Source organism: Zea mays, chromosome 9 (genome assembly GCF_902167145.1).
Source record: "Zea mays cultivar B73 chromosome 9, Zm-B73-REFERENCE-NAM-5.0, whole genome shotgun sequence".
Classification (NCBI taxonomy): domain Eukaryota; kingdom Viridiplantae; phylum Streptophyta; class Magnoliopsida; order Poales; family Poaceae; genus Zea; species Zea mays.
In genome coordinates, this window is record NC_050104.1 from 152,461,649 (window position 1) to 152,489,476 (window position 27,828).

A 27,828-nucleotide genomic window follows, 5' to 3' on the forward strand; every position below is an offset into this window, starting at 1 on the left:
AAACACCAATGGTAACATGTTAACTGAAAACTGATGTTATACTTGAAGATTCAGTAGTTTGTTATGAGGAGACAAAAGATCTAGTAGAAGAAGAGGCAAGGAAACAAGGGTAGGTTGACCTCGGTGTCTACAAGTGATTGATTTGTGAACAACAGTGCGCTATACAATAGAATGATCAAAGTATTTTAATCTTGTGTGATCCATTATTTTAGTCTTGTGTGATCCTTTGAATATTATGTATTTCTGCTAATACACTTTTGCAACTGTTGTTTTTACCAATTGATTTTTTGTTCTTAGCTAATGGAAATAAGCAATTATGGTAGACATTAATAATAAGAGCATTTCAGAAGTTGAAAACAGCAATACTAAAAAACAGAACTCATCATATACAAAGGAATCATTGTGAGACATGAACATGCTTACCTAGAAGAATCCAGTTAGTCCTTCTGACAGATCCTTGGCCAGCCCCTCTATCACCTCACGAAACCTGCTCATGTTCCTTGATTCTCTCGATGCCTTCCAACTCCAGCTACTAATAGCACATGAGGCATTTAACTATACAACTTTCTGAAAACAATTGTCCACGTAACCTACCACATCAAATAAAATCCTAAATAGAGACATCAACAGTTTGCACTAATAAATACACTAAAAATCATCTTGAGAAGTAAACAAGTTCTTAGTTAAGGGTACCAAGGGAACTAAAAATTCAACAGTTTGCAAAATGGTAGTACCACACTACACTGTGCTGATCAGTTTCACTATCAGTATCATCGGATAATGGAACACACCGACTGAACAAATTTGCGTGAAATACCACTTGTAAGACCACAAGTCTTGCTTGGTTTCTTTCTCGTGATTTAGTGGGCACACATGACATATATAACACGAATTTTTCTCATTGCAGACACCTGAGCTTTTAAAATACTTCTTCCTCTCAGTTAAATAAGAAAAAACAATATTTTACAACCTTAATGTAGTTGTAAACTCTTATTAGGGACAGATCCACAGAACAAAAATATGTTGATAAATCAGAGAAAAATATCCAAAGGAGTACTTACATCTAAGCTCTCATGAATCCTCAGCTTCTGGCCTTCAAGTGTCAAGAGGCTGTTGATTTCCTCGTTGTAGATCTCCATGTAGGACACCCGGGTGAGGAACTCGCGGTCGTCAGCCTGACCCAGACAGACCCAAATCCAACAAATCACTCACGCGCAGCAGAAACAATCGCATCAACCAATCTAACAATGTCTTGTTCGGGGAGCAGATAATCAAGCAATCAACACACCTGGCGCACAGTGTCGAAGACGTCGCGGACCGCACGGCGAATGATGCCCGGGTCGGCATCGGAGCCGTTCATGGTGAATGTCTTCCTGCAGCTGGTCTGGCCGTAGGTGAAGGCGGTGCCGTTGAATCCGCCGCCGATGGCGCCAACGAGTTCCCGGACGACCGTGCCATAGATCCGCTCGTTGTTCGCCGCACCGTCGAAGACGTGGTCTGCGGAGCCAACCAACCAAGCAGCCAAAGGAAGGAGGCACGAGCGGACGGGTTTAGGGTTTGAGAGCGACAGTGAAGGAGAGGGACGTCGTAAGAGGAGCGTGATCCATACCGAAGGCGAAGGAGGCACCAAGGACGGGGCCGGCGGCGCGGAGGGATTCGCCGCGGGCGTTGCGGGTTGAGGGAGGGGATTCGCGGCGGGCGTACGGGCTGCTCGAGGCGGAGGCGGCTGCTGGCGGTCTCGTGCGACCGGTTCACACGGGGGATTCATCGCGAGCGTTGCGGGTTGCGGGAGGGGATTCGCGGCGGTCGTGCGGCGGAATTTGCGGTGGGCGTGCGAGCTGCTCGAGGCGGCTGCTGGCGGCCGGTTCGCGCGGGGGATTCGCCGCGGGCGTTGCGGGAGGGGATTCGCGGCGGGCGATCGTGCGGCGGGCGGGCGGGCTGCTAGAGGCGAGGGAATCGCGGCTGGGTGGGGGCGGGCGGGCGGCAGTTGTCTGCTGTGCGCGTGCGGGATCCGCGGGAGGCAGGGGAGAGCGGGGGCAGTCTACAGATGACGCTTAATAGTTGTAGAGATTTCAATTCTCACAAGCACCAACTCCTCACGAGCACCAGGATCTAGAGCTAAAGAGTTGTGCTAAACGGGCCCTGAGAGTGGTATTCCCAGGGGTATCGGCTGGGCTGTCTATCTACTTGCTCTAGCAGGCCGGCCTGTTTCAACCCACAATAGAAAAGCGTGCCACAGATAATTGTGCAACATGACTTCTTTCGGAGCGGCCTTGCGGGAAAAAAAATTCAATCATCCAAATAGCAGAGGACCTACGTTCACCCTTTGGTCCGCGTCCGTGCGCGCGCCCTCTCTCACTCCTGGCGCAACTGGCCGACGACCGCCGCCGCCGTACTCCTGGTTCTCTGGTGCCCAGGTCTAGCAACGTCAGTCCCTTCGCCAGGTCTTCGTTGGGGCCTTCACTGGCGACGAGCACCCACCAGGTATGGGCACCCCCTCCCTTCCATTCCTGCTGCTCGAAACCGAGCACCCGAACCCTAACTTAATGTATTTGCGTATTTGTATTTCGGATCTCATCTAAGCACAACTTTATATATGTACTAACTTCCATTTTTTTCTTGTTGCTAAAGTTATTGGGTGTACATCTGTATGCTCATGTCCTTTGCTGGGTCCGCTCCTGATCCTACCATATTGATGTTTTCTGAGGTAATATGATTTGAACTCCGACGAATGATACTGTTATGTGTGAACGTGCGCATTTTTCAAATAAAATGAATGACATTGAGCAGCTTAACAGTTTGTTTTACTGTCTTTACTGTACGTCTGTACCATTGCACTCGCAGAGTTGGCCAGGTCTACCAAGGGGTGTAGAATTTAATCCCAGTGATAGTGATCTTCTGTGGCATCTAGCAGCAGAAGTTGGGAACGCTCTAGCTGAGCGCCATCCATTTATCAACGAGTTCATTAAATTTGTTGATGATGTTAGAGAATTTATTTGCACTCATCCTCAACATATACCAGGTATTTAATTTTATTGAAGTAACATCACACCTGTTTTGGCATCATTTACTTATATGTCAATGCCTTTTACAGTTTAACTGCAATCTTGCAGGTGTTAGGCAAGATGGTCGTGCATCATACTTCTTCCATAGAAGTTTTGAGCCCTACATCAATGAGAATGATGTAAATAACTGCTGGAAGAAAATTGGAAGCCCTAGATCCATCATCCTGGATGGAACACTGACGGGTTGCAAGGAAGTGTTTGCCCTGTATGCAGACATGCCGAGTGATAAAAGATCTCAGGAAACTGATTGGAGATTACATCAGTATCATTTACAAAACACAGTGAAGGCAGAGTCAGAGATAGTGGCGTCAAAAATATTCCTTGCATCACGGAACAGTCTGTGTGAATTGGCCGAGGAAACTCATATTGAATCCGAATGGGTACTACTTTCTTATCAATGTCCATTTGTATATATAAGATTAGAAATTCCTATAATATTTGTCTTGTAGTTTCAAGTCAAGTCTTGCGTCCTCTGACTTGTCAATTATCATTACTAAAGGACAGTTGAAATATGATGGATCAATCCCACCGCACAAATAAATGTGTTTGATCACCAGTACTGAAAAAGGATATGATTTACTGTCATTTTTGTCTATGCCTTGATTGCAGCGTTCCGCGTTCAGTATTTTCAATGTGTACTGTTATCTGGTTAGGCAAATGATACAACAAAAAATAAAACAGTTTTTGAAGTTTTTCAGAAATTATGGTAAAAATATGCATTTCTATTTTAATATTACCTTTGACAAAAAGATCTGGACTGGACCATTCACAATTTCACATCCTATGAAAAATCTGGAGTTCACAGAAATGAGAGAATTGTGTTTACACAAGTCATTTACTCATACATTACAACCCTTGCAATGATACTTTTGCTGAAAGGAGTAAACCAGAGTTGTTGCTTCTTTTGTTTGAACCTAAATTAAAACATTGACTATGGTATCCGGAGGTATCAATTTATAGAGATCGATCTGTTTTGCACTGTTAATCTACTTCTTTTATTACTTTGTCCTGTAGTTCCTTTGCAGTTTCCTTGTTCTCTTATTGTCTATTCTCTATCTTTTTGTCTTGTGTTATTCTTCCAATTTCATTGTAGTTATTTTCAAGTCCATACTATTTAGTTGTTTCAGGTTAGTAGGTATGCTATTTCATGAAGCTTCTTATGAGTTAGTTTTTAAGGTTTCACAATGAATGGATGATTGTCTATGGAAAACCTTTGCAGGATGTTTCCACACATAAAGATTCAAGCGTGGAATGTGCCAAAGGCTTTAATCCTGAAATCTGTACTGAAACCGATGAGCTTGATCATATATCTCTGAAAGAGCGCTACAGGATCCTTCTAGCAGACAAAAGTCTGGGGCTTACTACAGTATCAGCTGGGAAATCTATAATGCATGTGGAAACTAGCAGAGCATCTCCCAAAAGGTAGTGTGAAAGTATATTGATATTTATTGTTATAGAGGGCTATGTTTTCTTTTGTTATATGCATAACATTATTCACTTAATTTTGCTTGCAGAAATCATGAGGGAAAAATAAGCAAAGAAGATATATTCAGCATGTTGCAGGTTTTGATACACTTGTGTTTATCTGATAAATTTGTTATGCATTTCTATGAAAATTCTAGAAAAATCCATGTTTTTTAGTTTGTATGAGAACTTCAGGCTCTTTGCTTGCTCAATTATCTGCATCACATTAGGGCTGGTGCTCAGTGTTCTTAAGGTGGTAAGGCAAGGCGAGGCGTTGGACCACCGCCTGGACGCCTAGAATTATTCGAGCGCCTGAACGCCTTAAAAACACTGCTGGTGCTATTTACCTAGAACCTATTACTATCATTTCCCAATTTTCATTCATTTATACTTTAAACACTAAGAAAGATGATCGAAATCTGGTGTGTGAAAATTTATAATATTATTTTGGCCTGTTTTGTGAATGTTGCTATTAATTTATGACTGGATTTGTTTATGGGGTCACTGAGATTGATGATCCATGGCTGGTTTACGAGACCTGTTTCCAAAAATACAATAATGTAATTGAGGCAAGCTGTTGCAACTCAAAACGATATTAAAAGGAATGTTGAAATTACATCCAAATTCACTAGCGCTAAATGTGTTTTACATATCAATTAATATTAATAAAATACTCACTGTGGTGCTGTATATTTATACATGTTTTTTGCTGTACTGTGTTAATTATAATTACATTTAGATAGCATGAGATTCTGTTACCTTTTTGCCCCCCTCTGAGAACCTGGTCTTTTGGCCTTTTTCATAATTCATACAGGAAATTTCTTCTGCACCTTCTATTATAGAGAGTAATCCCATGGATGATGACAGCAACAGGAGAATACTTGGTGAAGATCTTCCAGGTACCCAAATGTCTTTCAGGGAATGTCTTGTTGGAAGCAGTTCATGTCATAAACTCATAGGGCACTGGACAGCTACTCTGTAAATTCTGCATAAGTGTAGTTCTTGCTCTCCTGATGGTCCTAAAAACAAGCAGTTTCAATTTCTTTAAATTAATGGGCTATGTCACGTTGTCAACCAACTTAGGAGGCTGGACATGACATGCCTTATATTTACTCTACTCCTTGTTTGGTTATACTTAATGTCCATTTAAATGTCAAGAAAACAATAATTCTGCAACTTATATTGCTAAACAAGCTAATGCAGGGAACTCAGGTTTCCTGAATGTTTTTGGTATGTCATCTAATAGTAAACCATGCCTATTTGAACTTGGATATTGTCATGATCCAGTGGAGGGTTCCGAAAACCAGATAGGTGGCACTGCAACTTGTATGGGTGAAAACAGTGAGCTGGTTGCAAGAAAACAAGGGGCTCATCTGGCTGATGTAAAACTGGAACCTGCATTAGGAGGTTATGAGATTGGTCCTTCCGAATTACCTCAAGAAAATTCTACTCATGCCGAAGGCTCAGTACTATCTTTAGGAATAAAAGATGAACTAACTGACTGTGAGTTACCTGGCTTATGTGAGAATGTTTCTTTCAGTTCCCGACAACGCAGAAAAAGGAAAACAAGGTATGCTGCATCAATGACTTGTTTCATTTTTTTGTTGTATGCTGCGCACCATGCTTATGAATAGCATCATTGCAGTTATTCAACTGAAAAAACACTTAAAGAAGATGCTTACACTGTTGATGAGGGTGTTGCATACCGTTCTCGTCGAAAGAGGAAGAAAACAGCCACGTACGCTTCATTAGTAACTTCTCTTTTCTTTTAAGGTTTACACTTTTTTGTGTGGGACTATGGTTACAAATATGTTGTGCAGGGATTCAATTGAAAAGGCACTTGATGAAGATGCTCCAGGGCTTCTAAAGGTGATCATTTATTGCATATATAATTAAGATGAATATAATAACGCTGTGGAGAAGGGCAGGCCTGCCGCATTGGTGAGAGTTGTCTCACTGGATCACCAGGTCGCAGGTGCCTTCTCCGGATTTGCGGGGGAAAGGCTTGCCTCGGTTCCACACGTGTGAGCCTCTGGCACTGGGCCTGCCCTTTTTTATATAATAACACTATGGAAAATCTTTCAGCCTGTGATCCTCTCTAGTGCACTTTGTTTTTGTCGTGTAGATTCTTTTGGACAGAGGAATAGGAGTTGAAGAAATCAAACTTTACGGTGCTGAAGAAGATAATGAAATGATTGCAGATTCTACAGAAAGTAACTTTGAAGATCTTGAAAACGTGATTGCAAATGTAAGATGTTCTACAACAATGCTTAGCATGATACACATGATTTTCTTATCTGAACCATGGGCAGTTTGATTTGGTGTAAGGTTAATAATCCCACAACTTGATGCGTTGCAAACTACACTTGCGACATTTATATATGGTCATTGTACTTTGAAGTGGTGATGCTGGGCTGACATGAAAATTTTACTTTTAACAGTCGGAATACTTTAAGTTTTCCTGTAACTGGAAGCGGATTGGACAGTTTTCCAAAAATGTGCTGTAAGCCTGTCAACTAGATTAAGTTATACTCCCTGTCCTGAAATATATGGGATCCAAATTTGACATAAGTCAAACCATGCAAAGTTTGACCAAATTGATAGAGAACAGTATTAACATCTGTCACATCAAAGATGCCGTAACTATTATCCTTCTTTTATGAAAATTTAGTCAAAGTTAATACAGTTTGGCTTAGGATAAACTTGGATCCCTTGTATTTCAGGAAGTAGGAAGTAGTGTTTAATGCCATTTTCTTGCAAGTGCTGATGTAAATTGGTTTATTGCAAGCCATTCAGAGAACTTAAGAACCGCTAGCAATCTGGTACCAGTCTGCCACTTACTGTTTGGACATTGTTTGCAGCTTAAATAGCTACTATGGAAATTTCAAATTTATAATACTTTGAGACCACCCATTGGAAAATAATTAAGATCATTGGTGTCACAATTAAGAATGCTGTGTTGACCATATACATTGTTAAATAATATATACGTCTGTTTAGACTCTGTAGTGGCTCTGCATGTACCCCCCTCACAAACACTAAGATGCTACTGTACAATCTAGTTTAAACCTGTGTATTGACATTTAACTGATGCAACAGTTAGTAGGCAGACTCGTACTTGATATCTCTGTCGAGGTACTGTAGTTCCATCTTTTGTGATATGGACTAATAAACATTATCACCTTCAAATTGACAATGCTGTTTGTTCAATGTGCAGATATTTCCGAAGAGGGGAAAATGTCATTTACTGTCAGCAGCTAGATACGAAAGGGGGGAAAAGTCTATTTACTGCTTATCCTGTTTAATTTCTCTTATTGAGCAGGTATTTTGTCACATTGATATACTCTAGCCATTGAGTTTCCATTTCATGCTAACTTGAGAGCTTTATTCATTCTCTATCTTGTAGTCACGATACCTTCGATTCCGTGACTGTCCTGTGGAATGGGGATGGTGCAGGGATCTGCAATCCTTTATTTTTATATTTAGAAGCCATAATAGGTACCTCTTATCGATTGATCTTTGTCCAATATTTCTTGTAAAAATGGTTTAAAGACTTGTTATAACTGTTGTTTTCATCTGTTACACAGGATAGTTCTTGAGCGTCCTGAATATGGTTATGCAACATACTTCTTTGAGGTGGTCCAATCAAGGCCAATAGAATGGCAGATCCGTAGGCTGGTTGTTGCAATGAAGCTTAGTGGCTGTGGAAGGACAGCTCTTATTGAAAACAGGCCGTTACTGGTAAGGCTTCTTGCTTCAATGGAATTGTATTTCACAAGATTTTAATAACCGTTACGAGCGAACTCACGTACCTAGCAGTGATTCTATGGTGTAACTGGGCCGATTGTGACCTAACCAGGGAGGGATTACGTGGTAACGAGGAGCACCCGCTCCATGTAGGGTGTGTTTGGTTTGAGGTCAAAGTAAGATGAGGCGGGGACGACACCGTATTCTCAATTTGCCGCCACCAAAAAATTAATTCGGTGTTTACCTTGCCTCCACTTGACTTTCTTCCAAACACTATAGAAACTGTGGCCGTCCCCTTCCATCCCTCCTTATACATCCAACCAAACACACCCGTAGTGATGTGTAAGGCTGAGTATATGGGCTATTAAAGGCACTGGTTTATCCTTTTCAGTCTCTTCGCACTATTATGCTCTTCTGAATATGGTGAATTATATATATGCAAGAATTTGGTGGTTGAACACGAATGCGGCTTTGCTCCTGATTTTCTGAATATTGCTCTAGTTCAACTTCTTATGTAACCTCTTCCAACCAAAATATTGGGAATATTTGCGTTCACTTGGTGTAAAGTAGTTAAGATGAGGTCCTGTAGTTAACCATTACAACAGTCAAGTCTCAATGTTTATTATCTCTCTAGACCAATGCATTGAGAATTTGAGAACCAGGTGTGCTAGGTTGAGAAATGAGAACTCATTGCTTTTTTACTTCGTTTTGCTTCCATTATATGTTTCAGGTTGGTACAGATTTAACAGAAGGCGAGGCACATGTTTTGGAAGGATATGGCTGGCTAAGAAACACTGGGCTTGGCACAATGGTCAACTACCGTGATCGTGTGGTCCATGACAGGTGGACTGAGAAATCTGTTTCTGATTGGAGGTCGAAGATAGGGAAACTTCTAATGGTTGGTTATGCTGAGGGCCAATCAATCACAACTCTTGGCCCGAAGAAAATACTGGACATGCTGGAAGCTACTGGGGATGCTGAATTTGAAGTGAAGTTGGAGGATCCTTATTGAGAGATCCGACGTGTATAGGTACAATATGTACGTGTAGTTCTGAATGCGTCCAGATAAACTTAGGGTAGGAGCTCTCTGATGAAATAACGTGGCACTTGTATTCTAAATTCTAAATCACAAATTCGTTCGTGATTATTTTAATTTCACGGAAGTTAGCATTATCTCCATTGAGCTTTTCTTCACAAGACTAATTATTGGATAAGAAAATTTAGTAGTCTTGTTTAAATCCATACTTAACTTGGTAACCATACCCAAACAACATAATCGGAGACTAAGCAATACTGTGGGTCAGCGCTACAAACTAGTATTACGTTTTACACTGCAAAATTATATTGATACCTTATTTTAGAAAGGGGAACGGAAGAGCAACAGGATACATATTCTGAATGTTATTCTGGCTAGTGACATAATGCAACAACAGCTCAATTATAATAAACAAATCAATGCCCCGTCCTTCCTTTGAGGATCTTGGAAACAGCCCTAATAGTTGAAGGCGTTGTCCGGCAGCACCCTCCGATGAGGCTGGCCCCCGCCTCCTGCCATCTCTTCGCGAGAGCGTCGAAGCTTTTGTGACCCAAGCACTCAACCGGCTATCAAGCATAAGGCATCACATAATCAGCTCCCTGTTTTCGTTCCCAAAAAAAAGGCGCAAAAATGTGGTGTCTACTCACCAGCCACCTCTTCGCTCTCCCGTCCCAAACTTCGCCGCTGTTCGGGTAAACTGCAATCGCCTTCTTGGTTTGCTGATGGAGACAGAAGGGAGAACGGATCAAACAGAAGCATGCCTAACACGTCATCGTGTCCAGAGACTCCAGACAACTGAAGAAATGGCATAAAGGAACTGCTCTGCGTAGAGGTGACTACAGACCTTCCTAAATTCACATATGATGCCCTCGATGAACTGAGGAGGTGTGCAGTTCACGCCTACAACGGCCACCTTCTCGCTCGCGTTGAGGATCTTAAGGCAGTCCGCAAAACTCTCCCCAGAGCACAGGTTCTTACCGTCCACGGAGCTGAAGCAGATCCAGGAAGGGATCTGGACTTTCTCTTCCTCCAGAAGCTCAACCAATGCCTATAAGAGAAAGGGATCAGTTTCAACACCAGGCATGCACAACTGCAGTTCAAACCTTTGTTTCTTAAACCATCATGTTTCAGTTCATTCACATGGAGCTCTGATTTACAAAGTACCTGTGCCTCCATTTGGTTAGGAATGGCCTCAAACGCAATCAGGTCAGGACCGGCACTTGCAAGAACCTGCAGCCGGCGCCTGTGGAAGTCCTTCAGCTTCTCGGCTGTGATGTCAGCACCGTATGATCCACTGCAAGACCAATTCGTGTGAGAGACAGGCATACAGAACGAGGACATGCTCTATAATGTACAAGTAACTACCATTACAAACAAAAAAGGCCCTGAATCTAATGTTGTCTGACTATCTCATGGTTCGTGTGGTATGGTCGTGTTACCTGTACTCCGATCCATCAGCAAGATAGGCTCCGTAGCTACCAATGGATGCAGCAACCAGAGCACGGTTGTAAATAGGTTTGGACTTCCTCAGTGTTGACTTCCAAAATTCATCTCGAGCTTCATTGGCCAGTTTTACACTTGTTCGCAGTAAATCTTCTGCCTCAGCGACAGACATTCCTCTAGCTATGAAACCCGGGATTGTTGCCTGCAGGTGAAGAAATGCGTGTGAAATAAGTAACACTTGAATCTCTATTGAGTTTTAAACATGCAACAGCCATGAACTGCAGAATCTAGTCAATGCCTACAGTTCTGAAGATGGAATGGACCAGTTGTACCTGGTAAGATGATGAAATGATGACGTCCGCACCAGCTTCAAGATACTGCATATGAACCTAGACAGGTGAAATCGCAAGGTGTCAAAATGGATAGCTGCAGACAGCTCAAAAGCTTTGAACTCCTTGCGCTGTTCTTATTCTATAAAGTAGGCATCCATCCAAACTCAGTAGTCTGTCAAACTTGCCAGGTGGTCCTAGATGCACTGGTCGGTGGCGGGTAGGGTTTGTTTGTCCTGTCTGTCGGTGAGCGTTTCAAAGGTTGGATAAGACCGGAACTTCCATGCCACCGAAAGCCATTCTGGATTTCTAATGACAGATTGTGCCCAACTAAACAATGTCCACATTTATTTACAGGAGCAAAGCACCTGAAGCCTAACTGCCAAAGACTAAAAAGGCACAGGGAATGTTTGGCATCCACAAAGAAATGTACATTTGTCTTTCTTAAGGGGATTTGTTCTTGGGCTGCTCACCAATCACCACCATCTACGAAGACCAAAGAGCCAGAAAAATTCAACCCTTCCTTTGACTCGGTCTATTTGACCTACCCAGACTCAGATCCACTACTTTTTTTAAGACAGATCAAATTTTTAATAGAAAAAACAGAAAAATACAATTACCAACCCCCCATAAGGTATCATTAGCAACTAGGCATGCTAATGGGTTAAATTCCATGCCATACCCAATTCGACTCATAACAAATTTACTCTCTTCTTCCACCCACCCATCTATATTTTTACACTTTCAACCCAACCCATAAACTAATTAAAACCTGCAGGTTTATTATGAAAACCCATAGATTTGCATAAAGTGTAGATATAAGTTTTCATAAGACATATAGGTTCACGTCAAAAATCGAACCCTTGAATTTAAAATCCCATTCTCACATTATAAACTTTTGTCAAAGTCGACAAGAACCTTTTGCAAATGGTTTAATGCAACAGTTAACTAATTCATACGAATTAGGACTACTAGATCAATATGTGGGCCCCACATCAAAGTCAGACCTTAGAAACAAAAGCTCGCATTGACACCTTAAAAATTTATCGGAATTGATTGAAACTTGTCAAACAGGATTCAAAAGATCACGAAAATAATCTGTGTCAGCACATGGGACCACTCAAAAATCAGACCCTAAAAATAAGAGTTCACGTTCATATCTTAAAATTTTATCGAAATTGATTGAAATCTGTTAAGTATTTACAAAATATTATGAAGCTGGCGTTCATATCTTAATTTTTTAATAAAATGAAATAAAATTTGTTAAATAGGATCCAAAATACTATGAAGCTAATATGTGGCAGTTAGCACGGCAAGATCTACACAAGCGACCCAGATCAAAAGCCAAACCCTAGAAATAAAAATTTGCATCCGCACCGCACCTTAAATTTTTAACAAAGTTAACTAAAATTTATTAGATAAGATTCAAAGTACCATAACGCTACTCTATACGAATTAGTGTGCTAAGATAAACACAACACATGGACCCCCACCTTAAATTAACGTACTGCCTATGTAATTTGTGTTACACTCAGTGACTAAGTCTATCTCAAATCAATATAAATGTAAAGTACAATAATGAAAAATGCAACATCAACCTATGAGTTCAACCCATTCAACCCCCCCCCCCCCCCCCCCCCCCCCCAAAAAAAAGTACCAAATCCTAAATCACCCAGCCCAATTTTCTGTTAAAACCAACCCAGCCCGTTCCCTCCCATCTAAAATGCACCCACTTAAAAACCAAACCGATTAAACCTACATGAACCCAACCCATTAACAACATGCGCAAACTCAGTATCTGCAGGATCACATTCACATCTAGCGCAGCAATAGTTTATTTCTCGTGGGTACTCGTGGAGAACAGAAACACAGCAAACAGATGGCGCCTGTTGGGGGTCGCACGCATTGCATCGCAACTGCAAACATACAGCGTAAAACATGCCGGCCCGGCGGGTCGTTGGCCCAGAGCTGTTATTACCTCCTTGACGAGGTGCGGCCTGGTGATGAGGCAAGCGGCGCTCCAGAGCGGGTCGTTGATGTCGGCGCCGAGCGCCTCTAGCTGCGTGGCGAAGCCGCCGTCGATGACCGCGCACCCGCCCGCTCTCGCCACGAGGTCCTCCAACACCCCCATCCCGGCCGGTTCAATCAAGCCGAGCCCGAGCGCGGCGCGACTAGTCGGGCCGCCGCACGCAGCAACGGGAGTCGGGCGCGGGATATGCAGAGCCAGCAGCGGACGGGACGGGAGCGGTAGGGAGACGGAGAGGGATGTATATATATCGGTGAGAATGAGATGGTTTAGGCCTTTAGGGTAGGTACACGACCACTAAATTTGGCGAGAAGCAAAGCAATCCGATCGAGCGTGGCAACGAACGCGGACTGGTTTCTGGGGTAGGTGCGCTCGCAGAACAGCTGGACCATCCAGGTCCAGTCCAGGACCACGACGGTATGCCGTTGCTTCGCGTTTGAACCCGGCGCACTTTCAACGATATGCCGTATTGTAACCGGAATTTTGTTGTCTTTCTTAACACGAGAAATTTTCTCTTGCTGACGCAAACTGTATTTCCACAGTTTCATCGGGATGGGGTGGGCGGTGCAGCAGAGGGAGATGGTCAGCGGGTAAAATTGGAAAAAAGTATATTTTATCTCTCTCGATCACACAAAACTCATATTTCCTCCCTTAACTATAAAATCAGATATAACTCCTCACTTATCTTTCAAGATCCGACGTGACCTCCTGGCTGTTTACGTGATGTTTTTCTTCTTTTTCATTTAATTTACTTGAATTTGTGATAAATCTCAGTAAAACTAATTTAGTTGTAAATTTATCTAAATAAATCTATAACTCAGTCATATGAGCATAACCTTTTTACTATAACTCAAACATGCAATGAATTGTCAGCCATAAAATGAACTCTCTTTTTTTTTGCGGTAAATTTCGACATTTTTTTTTTTTTTTGCAGCTACATACATACTGTGGCCAGCCCAATGTTCTCATAGAAGACCGTCCTCTTCTAGTCTTCTTAGACGTGACGTATCGGAGGACAGTGCAGTGCACTCCAAGAGTTGGGCGCGGTGCAACCACCCAAGAGTGCCGAAGGTGTGGTAATCGGTTCATTACACACCACGGTATCCGGCAACATTCAACTGAACCTACCCCAGAATGAACCGAGCCAACAGAACTGGACTTCGTTGCCTTGCTGCTTGCTTCATTCCACAAAATGCGAAACGTGGGTAGCGAGGCAGTCCATCGATTCAGTTTGCGCCACCACCATGGACTTCTGTTCCTTTTCCAAGCCTGGCTCCAACAAAAGCTCCTACAGCCTACTGTACTCTAAATATAGAGGATCAAACGATCCTCTACGCTCTCCAGTAGCGTCCTCTAAATTTAGAGAACGCTGCTGGATTCTCTCTCTATGTATAGTTTTTTTTCTAAACGGTCCTCTATCTATTTGAAAACTTTAAATAATCGATTTAGTAAAACTAAAATATGTACAATAAATTTAAGAGTATGACAAATATGTATATACAAAAAGTAAAAAATAAAAAATGTCTCTAATATAGATATTTGCGTATAGAGGACGTGATTTATATTTTAGAGAACGTTGTTGGAGAGGAAAGAGATATAGAAGATAAAATCTTTTAGAGAAGACTGCAAAGAATGAATATAGATGATGGATATAAAGTGCGTTGCTGCGTAACGTAATAAGTTTTGTCGGCTAGAAGTGGCAGTAGACCATCTAGACCTTGTAAACGCACACACCAAGCAAACGCACATGATCTCACTTCGGCCCAAAATGATTGTGTACGTCAGACCCATTTGGCCCATCAGGCCTCCGTCCAGCTCCCTCCCTGCCAGGCTGCCACCGCGTGACCGTCCGCCAACACAAGGAATTCTCTCACGTGCCGCGCGGACGGCGGACATCCGAGAAGACGTCCCAACGCCCCCCGCAGATGGGATGAAAATGGTATCGTTTTTTAAAATTCTGGAAACTATTTTTAATTTTTAATTAGATTCATCGATAATAGTATTTTTTGAAATAGAATTGGTTATTGAAATTTTGTATCAAAATCGGTGTTGTGTTTTACGGACTATTTCCTTCAGTAACCGAATTTAGGTCTCAGAATTTTTCGGAATTAGGTCTCAGAATTTTCCATAATTTTTAAAAGGTGTGGACCTGTGAACTTTTGTGAGAAATTGTTATATTATGAACTTATGATCTTTGTTATATCGTGAAAACTATTTAACATTGATGTATCGTTAATAATGTCAAAAGGTATATGTAAACATACTACGAAGTAGTTTTAACACGTTATTAGAAATATTAAAATCAACTAATTAGAACTAGTCATGGATAGAAAAAAGTTTAGATAGGTTCACTATATATTGTTCTCTGTGGTTACGAATAAATATCGAATATTCTATATTTTTATCGAATATGGATCTGAATCAGATAGAAAAAAAATAATGATTAAATTCAGGTATGTTTATTTAGTGTTTGTATTAAAAATTATTCGAATATATATTTCTTATTTTCTTTCCCTAATTCCCTACACGTCATCAACTCCGCGCGCGCGCGGCTGCTGAAACGTGCCTCGCCCATCCTACTACGCCGACGGGCCGTCGCCCCATGCGTCGGCAACCGCGCAACACGACGTGCCGCGACGCGTGGGCCGGTCGTGCAGTTTTTTTTTTTTTTTGACGTCGGCTGTCCGGTTTCGGCCGCGAACTCAGACCGGCCCGGGCTGAAATCAGCGTCGACGAGAACGTGCCGGTCCGTACGGCGAAACGGGAAAAAAAACAAGCGCCTTTGACGCTTTGTGGCCGCGCCAGAGCTCGAATCGGAGTTGGTCTCGTCGTCAGGCTCAGGCCGGGCGTGCAGGTGCAGGCGCAGCCATGGCCCATGGGCAAACTGAAAGCTTTTCTCATGACTGCATGGCAACGGCAGGCACTGGGGTCCTGGGAGCCGCGGGGCCACCGTGGCAACGCTGTTGAAAAGTACGTTACCACGGATCATCAGATCCGCTCCCTTCCCTCCCGTCAGCAGTAGAGGCGCAATAAGCTGTAGAGGATCCGTCTCCCTTCCCATAAACACGACAGAAGAAACACACGAGACACTGGATATAGGGTTGGGCCTCTGGCCTCTTTTTTCTTCTCTCTTTCATATGAGGGGTACATGTTCTATATATAAAGACGCGATAGCCCTCAGGGCTATATTCGGTATTTGCCCACATAACCCTTCATTAGGGTTTCTCAACACTCCCCCTTGGGCGAATACCGCGACCAACACATGCCTCGTTAAAACTCCAAAAAACCAGTGGGAAAAATATGGAGAAAGAGTGCATGGTGATACAAATTGCATTTGCACTTTGTTGCCTCGTTAAAAACCTCATGTGAGAAACTTCAAGAAAACTCACCAAGGGAAAAAGAGTACAACAGCTGTCATCGGGACAGATTTCGATCCTCTGGGATCTAGATTCTACTGAATCTTCTACAAAGGCTAACTTTAGAAATGTGCTCCCCTGATCCTTGCAAAACTGTATCAATATGGCAAAATATTTTCTTCTGGAAGTATATGCACATATAGATTTAGCAAACAGATTGCATATCCTTGCAAAGATTATTTCAGGAACTTCACCTCAACTCACTTCTAGGATACATGAGGTAAGTGCACGTATCAACATAAATAAGCCACTTCAACTAGTGGTGTTCGATCGACCAGATCTACATATTTGATAGAAACTTCTATAAAGGTTCACATATTGATCATCAAGCTGACGCCTTCAGGGCATAGAATATGACATTTATTGTCACACGATTGTGATCAATATAAGCATTCGCTCCCCTGACGATGACATATGTCAAAGTCGTTATCCCTCATAACTCAAGCATATTCTTCAAGATATATATCTCATTGTTCATCTAGAATAACGAGAATGACGAGGTTGGGGTGCTATCATTTTCTATCTTACACCACAATTTATACATAGTTGTGCAAAGCAAGTAACATGTCCTTATATAGGACTTAGGGGATAATATAGTTGCAATAGTACACATTGTAAATATGACACATCGCTCCAGGCGTTCATCCATTGCAACATCTATGATGGTGTAACAAAAGTCCATCAAAGATCGTAATCCATCAGAGATTTTTTATCGATCAGATACATCGTTATAGTCTGTCATTCTGGCATAATGGGGACATTTTTGCCAGTAACACCTAAACCTTATAGGTTTCTGCCATCGGGGCTTTAGAGGATACCGTAATTCCACATCAAGTGGAAAATACCATGAGTAAAACTCATGGAATGCACATGTGCTTATTCGGTGAACTTCAAGTCCTTTGGTACCTCATCTTATTCCTTTTCGGGTCTGTATGGGTCTTTATCCCTTTATAGGGATTATCAAACTTTGGTGTTCAATACAGACTTTATTTCTTCTGGAAAGGTTCCATCAAGGAACTATAATCTCATCTAGGAGATATTCTCTCTACATAGAAGAGTGTTAATTAGTCAGGAATGTATTATTCGGTATGAGATTTATATGTTGCATATTTATAATTCAAAGATATGGATCCTCCTAGGATCTCATGACGGATCTTCAGAATCCTATTAACTGCATATTTTAATTCATGCCATTTGCCAGATATATTACATAGCGGAACAATGTTTATTCAACACATACGTGGGATGGGTCTCTTACAAGACCACTTGAACCATCGCATTCACCACACATTATTTCAATAGTGCCCATAAATGTCCAAACTTCAAGCTCGCGACTTTCATTTTGCGATTATTGGTTCAGCCTCGATTGCATTTATCAATGACCCGATAAGAGAGCTTAAAGCACTCATGCCTAGGACTTTGTTTTGGATCCATTTGCAATCTAGAGGGGCAAGATAGGTGTCGACATATTTGTCTCCCACATTTAATAATGATCTCCGTTATTTCCCAAAACGAAAGATTCATTGTTCCGTATTCCCAGCACAATGATATTGCGCGCATTGCTAGGAATTTCATCATCAAGATGAACCTCTTCGTGAGGCAAATCACCATCAGGGTGAATTAATCGGAGGAAAGTTAACACAGACCACGTGAATCTGCAATCAGAACATATGCTTTGACTAAGGCTGATAGATCATATTCGCAGGCGTCCCCGAGAATAGATCAAATACCAATAAGTCAAATGTGGATATGATATTAATCCCGGGTATATCCACATCTACATCAGGTAGAAGCATTCAGACCAATATGGTTACTCCTCAACGATTTCTGGCAAACTCCATATACACAGGAGTACACACTGAACGACAAGTTCAGTTTGGCTTTTGTGCGTTTTATAGAATATTGAGGCATTACACTATATGGGCATTCCTCCCCCTAATGCCGAGATGTTCTAAAAGCATACAAATAAAATCCCCAACCACAATCATCCAGTTGTGGCCAATGTATGCTATTGTGGTGATTTATTTGGGAAATCTTACGCACATTACATATAGGGGTTTTATGCAGTGAGCTTTGGACTTAGATTAATGTAGTGGCATGAATACTACATATTTGTCCTTCACATGAAGGGTTAGTCTCAACATCCAGCGAGACACGCAACAACAAGTTGCTTCATGGTTACAATTTTGCAAACTTATTGTTATTATTACCAAATGCACAGTCAATCATTAAGATTTAGACTAACATGCACAACACTATTTTATCCACAAGGCTTCTTCAGGGGCTCATGAATACCATTCGTCATTTGGAGCCATTAGTTGACTTCAGATCAACAAGTAAAATGACCATCAGGGTCTAGCGCTCACAAGGACATTCACTGGTTGTATTGTGCTTTGAGGCACATAGGAAAAATGTGTGTGTTTATATTGGTAGTAAAGTGCACGACGTCAGACCAATGCTGCCAAGCAAATATTTTTGTTATGCAGAGATGTATATTCCAACTCGTTCTACCATTGCCCATTGTTTACCCAATTACTCATACCGGACTGAAATCGGGTTTCAAGTTATGCAACATTTTTTTAGGTATTATAATTTTGGGAGAGAACTTATAACAATAGTCAAATATTTATGGTGTTGCCAGCAGGGCAAATATTTCTCCTCATATTATATACCAACTTGTTCTATAAAGCATTATTTCGATCTCTTCATTGTTCAGCAAAAAGAGAAGCTTTGGAATAGAACAGACAAGGCCAAGAATTCACTTTTTATCTGGGAAAATCACCATATAACTAGCTTTTCATGAAACAAATGATGATAACTGCTTGGCAAGAACAAAACAAGACTAGTATCCGTCTAGGATCCGTCTTCAACAACATATAGTACTACTCTCATACGAAGGAGTCATCAGGACTAGGGAGAATACAACAGGTCTCCATAAGATTTTTATATTTCTATCATAAATTATCATCACTAGTAGTCTAGTGGTCAAGACATATGGCTCTTCTAGCTCCAAGGACCAAGAATATGTTAATGTCTAATTTAGCTACAAGCTTTGTGGTGATGTGGGATTTCATAGTTATTTGTCTACTCTTCTCACTTCTGGTAGATCGGAGGTAGATAATGGTAAGCATGCCAAAGGGTGGAATTCAGTGTAGTTCGGCTACATAAACCCCAGTTATGTGTCCATTCAGGACCGACCTTTACCATTTAGCTTACAGTGTATACCAAATTGTCAAAGGACTATCCCGAGTCAATTCAGTGACTATAAGTATTTACAATTCCGAGAGATGTATGCGACACAAGCATAGAGGTCCTAGATAGAACGAGTAAAGTGGTTCGACGGGAACACACTATGGTTTTCACACCAACATAGTGAAAAAATTCTCAGAATAACCTTTCGATGTACTCGCAACTTCGTGTTGCTAGGGTACTAGCCATTTATCTCAAAGTTCGCTTCATGTCGTTCAACGACAAAGAGAGCAACATGTCAACATCTGGTTGAGTAATGTATAACTGAGATTTATAGCCTTAAATCATTTGGTAAGGTCTTATTGCTTACTAATAAAATCCCAATTTGTGATGTCTTCTATGCCAAAAGGGCTTTCATGCATTATATTATATATCTTCGGTTTACTTCGGGTAAAACTTTATGCATGAGGAAAGATGAGAGAATTATCTTATCTGTGTTTCATTTATATTTCAATTTAATTTCTCAGATTTCCAAGCACTATATAGCTTGATATAGTAGTTATGGCCACTTGGCAATATAAATAAATATATGATGCCACACAACACAGTCAAATAAAATATAGAGACAAATAAAACTGTTTACGAAGGTTGCGTATAATGTGATTTTAGGGGCTTGAATAACCCACCGCAATCCACGTGAGTACAAGTTCTAGCGTATCTGATGTCAACGCGTGTGTGGCCATCTGGGCTACCACAACACAACAAGCCTTCGTAACAAGCGCAACAGGCGCAGTTGTGACTCGGTAATTGGGGTACACGATAAGTCCACACAACGTGCGCAACAGGCGCAATGACTCCATGATCACGGCAGACAGACAGTGCCTACAGGGCATGCGAAAAATACGCGACTCAGCGATGACAGTCTGACTCAACGGGAGCGATCCGATTAATGGAGAGCGCGACATAGCAATCACATGACGCAGCCAAGTACGAACGACACAAATATTGCGTCGTGTTGCCAGGGCGCAGTCAATATTCAGCTAATGTCATAACTCAGCCGATTACCAACGCAGCCTGATCGGCGTGTCTGAGTACCCATTATACAATTTAATCGTTCGACGTGAGTCCGAAGGCTCAACACATAGCAAATATTTAGAGCGATTTGAGTATACCTTATATAGACTTTACATGCATTTTAATAATTTTCTACTACAATAAATAAAAAGCAGAAAATAAACACCAAAATTATTGCATGAGCATAACACATCAGGTGTAGAAAGTATTTTCCATATTTAAACATGTATTTCTCTACTAATTATTTACTGCAGGAAATAATTAATTAAGATAGAGAAGACTATATAAAACTTGTGTTATTCTATTTATTTAATGTATTGGGAAATTGCCATGGAATTCTGAAAGTGGGGTTCAGATGCTTTTTGCATGCGGCCATGCACGAGACCAACTATGCATGCAACCTATCGTGCTGTTGGTCTACTTTTTTTTCTTTTCCTTAGCATGCAAGGCGCTTGACTGGAGTACTGGACGCGCGGCCATTACGGAAGCAGGAGCGTTTCCGAGTTGACCGGCTCCATTCCTCGACCGGCTCCATTCCTCGCGTGTGGCTGGGTAGCCGTCAGCTACTGTGCAGGGCTAGGCGGCTAGCACGCGTTCTCTTCCGATGAACAATATAGAACAGTAGATCTAAATGTACTGAGAAAGACATACATCTCTATTGTGTAGAGAAATCGAAGCACCAGCACGCCACTCGAGCGACGCAAAAAAGGTGTGACCCGGTCTATTGCATGCGCTATTCCCTAGGAATTCATGGGCGCAGACGGCGTTCAAGACGTTGAACGATGCAGATCGAGGATAATATCCAATCTACTTAGAAACACATACTGCTCGATTGCGTAGAGGGAAATCGAAGTCTGTCGCGTAGGACAGTTCGGCTAGGCCGGAGGACCTGCCGGCTTGACGAAGAGTTGATGCAGATCTGATCTCGCAGCAACGTCGAGGTAGAGCGTGCTGATAACGTGTTGAGAACTACGTTACCACGGATCACCAGATCCGCTCCCTTCCCTCCCGTCAGCAGTAGAGGCGCAAGAAGCTGTAGAGGATCCGTCTCCCTTCCCATAAGCACGACAGAAGAAACACACGAGACACTGGATATAGGGTTGAGCCTCTGGCCTCTTTTTCTTCTCTCTTTCATATGAGGGGTACAAGTTCTATATATAAAGACGCGATAGCCCTCAGGATTATATTCAGTATTTGCCCACATAACCCTTCGTTAGGGTTTCTCAACAAACGCAACTCGCTCGCAGTGAAGAGGCGGGCCCCCCAACACCCAACCAACCGTAGCGTGGACGAAGCGAGAGCGAAACACAAACAGCGACCCATCCAGTCCAGTTCGTTGACTGCTTATTCAATCCGCGCGCTGGTGGGGTGGCAGGCAGGCCGGCGGCCGCGTGATGGAATGGAATGGAACACTGGAACCGAAAACCCATCCCATCCATCGCCAGCTATGAGTGACTTGACTTGCTTTTGTCAAACGCAACGAGCAAATGCGAGCGTCCTTTCCAACTGTTTAATCGGTCCGTAGGGCTTCTCGCTCGATTACTCGTGTCGGAGATGCAGGCTTCGGGAACGAATAAAATGTGTACAGCTAGACCGGCCGGCCGGTCGGTCCAGATCCGCTCACCTGCACACGCGATGATTTATACTGGTCGAAATTTTAAAGACGGATTAGGATACGGTTGGTTCAACAGTTGGGTCTAACAGTGTCCAGAAAGAAAGACTAGATGAGCAGCTAGTATCCGATCCAGGGACCGATCGAGATGGATTTTCTTTTTTTTTTATATATATTTCCTACGCAACGCAAGCGATGGATTTTTATTAGATAAAGTACCTGTATACCAATTGCTGTACTCGGAATGCTAGTATACGCGGCTCCCTTGCATGTACGGACTACGGACAATATAATAAGTATCTGCATACCAATTGTTGTACTCGGAATGCTTATTTATGTGCGAGTACATCCTCCATAATGAAATGGAAGTCGTTTAGGACATGATTGTTATGTGCATACCAATAAATGATCAATTAGGGTGCCATTTATCATATTTGCCCACTTTAGATAAATTCCTAGAAATGTAGAACCAGGTTGAAGTACATCAGGTTCATATATGGTAGAGCCTCTTCATCAGTTTTTTTTGGTGGTGGGAGGCTCATCATGGAAGAGAGAAGAAAGTATATAGGACCTGTGGTAGTGCACGTGTTATCTTTTCGTGCAGGTAAGGTAACGGACAAGCTAGGTCTATCATATAAGGCCTGTCAAAATCGGTTTAGCTAAGGCAGTTACCATTAATACGCTGAGAGCTGCCGAAATAAACCAGCTCAATGCTGCAACAGTTCTTAGATTACACATATACATTTATAATTGAAAAGAAAAAAAACACACACACACACACACAGGTGTGTGTGAGCAGAGACACAGAGTCACAGACACCGCAGGCCGCATAAATAAATGGCGGTGTGGATACGTAGTACGTACAGGTTTCCTTGATGGGGTCAGACGCTGACTGCCCTGCCCTGCAATGGTCACCCCCACGGCCCCACCCGAGACGAGACGGACGACGCGTCCAGCGGGCAGTGGGGTACGTAGCTTCGCTTCGCGAATGGACGGCTCTGTTGGAATTTAGTGAATCAGTGGTAACGAATGAACAAGAGAGACAGAGAAATGACAGCCACTTCTAGTATTCTAGAGATCATTACACTTATATACAAGTGAAGGGATGTATCCCAAGAGGTGTGTCCCTTAGGAAAAACTGTCGCACCCCTTAGATTGATCACATATGTAATATTTTGTAACACTCCCCCTTGATCAATCTAACTTCATTTGATGATCTGTCAGCTGTTCTTCCAAGATCTTATCTTCTCAAAAACCCTGTGAGAAACATAAGGAGTACACAATATATTTTGGATAATGAGAATAATCTCACTCGAACTCCAAAAAAAAATATGCTTGTAATTATCACGTATACATACCCTCGATTCATTACTATAAATATCCTTTTCTGTTCCAATTTTTCAAGCAAACACGTGTACATACCCTCGATTCATTACTATACTAGTGCCAGATTCAGATGCACCCATCAGTCGGCCAGTTTATATGAGCCGTGGTCATTCATCACCGGTTTGCCCTCCCGTCTCCCGCGTGTCTTTTTTTTTTTCACGAAATCTCTCATCAATACTGGCGCTCATGGTCCCTGGCTCCCTGCAGCCTCACACTACGGGCGGCCGCCCGGCCGGCACTAGCAGTTGCATCTGCTGTACAAACTTGGTGGTACCGAAGTAGCATCTGCTGCTGATACGCTTCCATACCTGATGTGATGATACCTTGGCGGGCGGTTGGCAAACGCCCCGTCGATATCCGGCATTAACTGCCCATCCAAGTTCATTCGCCAGTTTTTTTTTTCCTTTTTAATCGCAGCCGTGAAAACCGTACACGGTCCAGACCAGCCGAGAAACCGATCCTGGACATCGAGTTCATTCGCCAGTTCTTTTTTTTATCGCCGTCGTTAAATCCTCTCGCGGTTTTCTCGAAACTGCTCACCAACGCGCGAGAAAATTACCCCGTGCGCGCGCGTGCACTGTGCAGTGGGCAGAGCTGCGGCCTGCAAGGCGCGAGCGAAGCGCCCCAGCGGCCCGGAGCAGCCAGTCAGGGGGGTCCCTGCTACTGCTACTACAACAAGACCAGGCGCCACGCCAAACCCTCTGAACTCTCCGGGCTCTGGTTGGTGGCGGTAGTCGGGCTCTCATTTAACTACCCAGCTGCCCCCGACTTGATTACGGGCGCCCCTCGCGGCTTGCCCACTATATTAAGACCCCACCACGGCACCACCACCTCCGCAAACAAACACAAGCACAAACACCGCACCGCAAGAGCAGGATAGCCGCAGCAGCAGGCGAGCGCGAGCCGGCACGCTGGTTTGGTTGCAGCGCCAAGACGCTGCCGAGAGCAGGATAGCAGCAGCAGCAGGCGAGCGCGGGCCGGCAGTCCGGCACCATGCCGACCGGCGGCGTGTTCTCCGGGTCGGTGAACCTGAAGCACGTCAAGCTGGGGTACCGGTACCTGCTGGACCACCTCCTGACGCTGCTGCTGGTGCCGGTCATGGCCGCCACGGCGCTGGAGCTGGCGCGCCTGGGCCCTGGCGAGCTGCTGTCGCTGTGGCGGTCGCTGGAGCTGGACCTGGTCCACATCCTCTGCTCCGCGTTCGTGGCCGTCTTCGCCGGCACCGTGTACGCGATGTCGCGCCCCAGGCCCGTGTACCTGGTGGACTACGCCTGCTACAAGCCCCCCGGCAGCTGCCGCGTGCCCTTCGCCACCTTCATGGAGCACACGCGCCTCATCAGCGACGACGACAGGAGCGTGCGGTTCCAGACCCGGATCCTGGAGCGGTCGGGGCTGGGCGAGGACACGTGCCTCCCGCCCGCCAACCACTTCATCCCGCCCAACCCCAGCATGGAGGCCTCCCGCGCCGAGGCGCAGCTCGTCGTCTTCTCCGCCATCGACGACCTCCTCCGCCGCACGGGGACCAAGCCCAAGGACGTCGACATCCTCGTCGTCAACTGCAGCCTCTTCTCCCCGACGCCCTCGCTGTCCGCCATGGTCGTCAACAGGTACAAGCTCCGGAGCAACGTCCGGAGCTTCAACCTGTCCGGGATGGGGTGCAGCGCCGGGCTCATCTCCATCGACCTCGCCAGGGACATGCTGCAGGTGCACCCAAACTCGAACGCGCTGGTGGTGTCCACCGAGATCATCACCCCAAACTTCTACCGGGGGAGCCGGCGCGACATGCTGCTCCCCAACTGCCTGTTCCGGATGGGCGCGGCGGCGATCCTGCTGTCCAACCGGCGGCGCGAGGCCCCGCGCGCCAAGTACCGGCTGGTGCACGTGGTGAGGACGCACAAGGGCGCGGACGACCGCGCGTACAGGTGCGTGTACCAGGAGGAGGACCAGCAGGGGTTCTCGGGCATCTCGCTGTCCAAGGAGCTCATGGCCATCGCGGGCGACGCGCTCAAGTCCAACATCACCACCATCGGCCCGCTGGTGCTGCCCATGTCGGAGCAGCTGCTCTTCTTCTTCCGCCTGGTGGGGCGCAAGCTCCTCAACGGGGGATGGAAGCCCTACATCCCGGACTTCAAGCTGGCGTTCGACCACTTCTGCATCCACGCGGGCGGCCGCGCCGTCATCGACGAGCTGCAGAAGAACCTGCAGCTGTCGCCGCGCCACGTGGAGGCGTCCCGCATGACGCTGCACCGCTTCGGCAACACGTCCAGCAGCTCCCTCTGGTACGAGCTCGCATACATCGAGGCCAAGGGACGCATGCGCCGCGGCGACCGCGTCTGGCAGATCGGCTTCGGCAGCGGCTTCAAGTGCAACAGCGCCGTCTGGAAGTGCCTCCGCAGCGTCAACACGCCCACCAGCGGGCCCTGGGACGACTGCATCCACCGCTACCCCGTCGACGTGCCGGAGGTCGTCAGCCTCTGAACTCTCCGGCTACAACATATACGTTCTCCGGCGAAGCATTTCGCTTAAAGAAGATTACAACTTTTTTCTTTCTTGTTCCTTCTTCTCAGCTGGTCTCTTCTCTTCCCTATTTTCTTCTCTTCCCTATATATACTCCGATTGTTGTTGGAAGTATCACACGAGGAATGACCATCACAGGCGGACGGGAGATCAAACGAACTGCTTCCTGCTGGATGCTCACGTGGGCGTACTGTCAAAATTGACATCTCCCAGGAATATTGTAATCCATGTCGTTGTAAACCGGTGAAAGGGGATATACATACATTTTTTCCTGTCACTTGCTTGTAGAATGGATTGTTATTTGAGAATGGCTGGGATCAAGTGATGCGCGGTGGGAGTGTCACTGAGATTAGCTGCTAGCTGTTGACGGGAGGAGACAGCGTCGTTGCTTAATGCTTGCCAGTAGCTGACAGCCTGACACACACGTGCGTAACACGAGCTGCTACTCATGATCTATCCATTTCTATAACGAAGGAAAAAAAGTCTTATAAAACTAGGACCACATATGCACTTAGCGTTGCACGCTGATACTTAAGGCGATTGCGCAGTTCAATTCAATGCAAAGTGCAGTTGGCATATGGCGACAACCTCCCCGGCCGCACCAGGTTCTTCTTCGCGAAGCACCTCTGTTCGACTGTTCCTGCTCCACCTCGCAGCTAGTGTTGCAAAACATTCACATGTGATCAAACCCATCGGATGAGTTACTACCCAAGGGTCGCACCCCTTGGAGGAGTACCCCTGCAGTCTGTATATAATCCAATGTTCCCTGCAATAAAGACTTACAACTGTCATTTGTCTCTCTCTCAATCTCGTTACTACTGAGTATAATATAACACGTTATCAGCACGACGCTCGCGAGATCACAGAAAAAAGAGAGATTGGCTTCGGGCAATTTTGATCCACGCCATGGCGATGATGTCCCTGAACGCTTCATCTACATCATTCTTGATTTGATTGATGGCGTGTCTTGTCTAGCACTACGGATCTACAGTATTCTGTAAGCATTTATTATACGTTGAATCATTAATGCGTTAAATCATTATGATGATTCTATTCATGCAAACAATGAAATCGCTGGCTACCGAGGTTGCGGGGCTGCACGCTCACGCGCCACGGGGATTTCACGCTCGGCGTCTGGCCACGTGCCTACGCCACCGTGCGCCATGGTTGGTTGTAAATACGCCATGGCCGCCGGGTCGACTGCACCCGCGCTGGGTCGTGGCGCCTACGCACGCCGGGTCCATGGCAGCCTCGTCCGAGAGGCCGTGGAAATGCCTGACCGAGCAGGTTGCGTGGCGTCGAGGCCGCATCTCGTCCGGGCCCGCGCCTGGGCACCATGGCCGAGGGTTGCTCATGCACGCGCGACACTCGATTGCGTCATGTCGGGGTCGCCGTGCCCGCGCTCGGAGGCTGGGTCGGGCTGCCATGCCCGCGCCGAGGTTCACGCGTCGCTCCCGCGCAGGGGCTAGGGACGCCGCACCCGAGCGCGCTCCCGCTCCGAGGGCGGGGCCGGGGCCACGCCGT

The 27,828-nt window shown here is 44.6% G+C and overlaps 3 protein-coding genes across 3 annotated transcripts; 2 read left to right on the forward strand and 1 right to left on the reverse strand.

The window, feature by feature from the left end:
- The first annotated feature begins 2,216 nt into the window (after positions 1-2,216).
- LOC103640404 (uncharacterized) lies at positions 2,217-9,455 on the forward strand. Its single transcript, XM_020544475.2, has 15 exons — positions 2,217-2,484; positions 2,632-2,707; positions 2,845-3,022; positions 3,114-3,445; positions 4,285-4,487; positions 4,580-4,628; positions 5,344-5,428; positions 5,817-6,099; positions 6,175-6,267; positions 6,350-6,398; positions 6,655-6,777; positions 7,747-7,851; positions 7,936-8,027; positions 8,117-8,270; positions 9,007-9,455. The coding sequence occupies exons 2-15, from the start codon at positions 2,651-2,653 to the stop codon at positions 9,286-9,288; spliced, it is 2,085 nt and encodes a 694-aa protein (XP_020400064.1). The 5' UTR covers positions 2,217-2,484; positions 2,632-2,650; the 3' UTR covers positions 9,289-9,455.
- A 145-nt stretch (positions 9,456-9,600) lies between these two features.
- LOC541873 (homocysteine S-methyltransferase 1) lies at positions 9,601-13,324 on the reverse strand. The gene is given in 7 exon segments (NM_001111541.1): positions 9,601-9,878; positions 9,960-10,031; positions 10,157-10,360; positions 10,477-10,606; positions 10,752-10,957; positions 11,088-11,144; positions 13,063-13,324. Coding segments are annotated over 7 exon segments (972 nt in total). The 5' UTR covers positions 13,216-13,324; the 3' UTR covers positions 9,601-9,728.
- Positions 13,325-24,341: 11,017 nt separating this feature from the next.
- Positions 24,342-26,572, forward strand: LOC103639429 (3-ketoacyl-CoA synthase 6-like). The gene has a single exon (NM_001323540.1). The coding sequence runs from the start codon at positions 24,781-24,783 to the stop codon at positions 26,263-26,265; it is 1,485 nt and encodes a 494-aa protein (NP_001310469.1). The 5' UTR covers positions 24,342-24,780; the 3' UTR covers positions 26,266-26,572.
- The last annotated feature ends 1,256 nt before the right edge of the window (positions 26,573-27,828 follow it).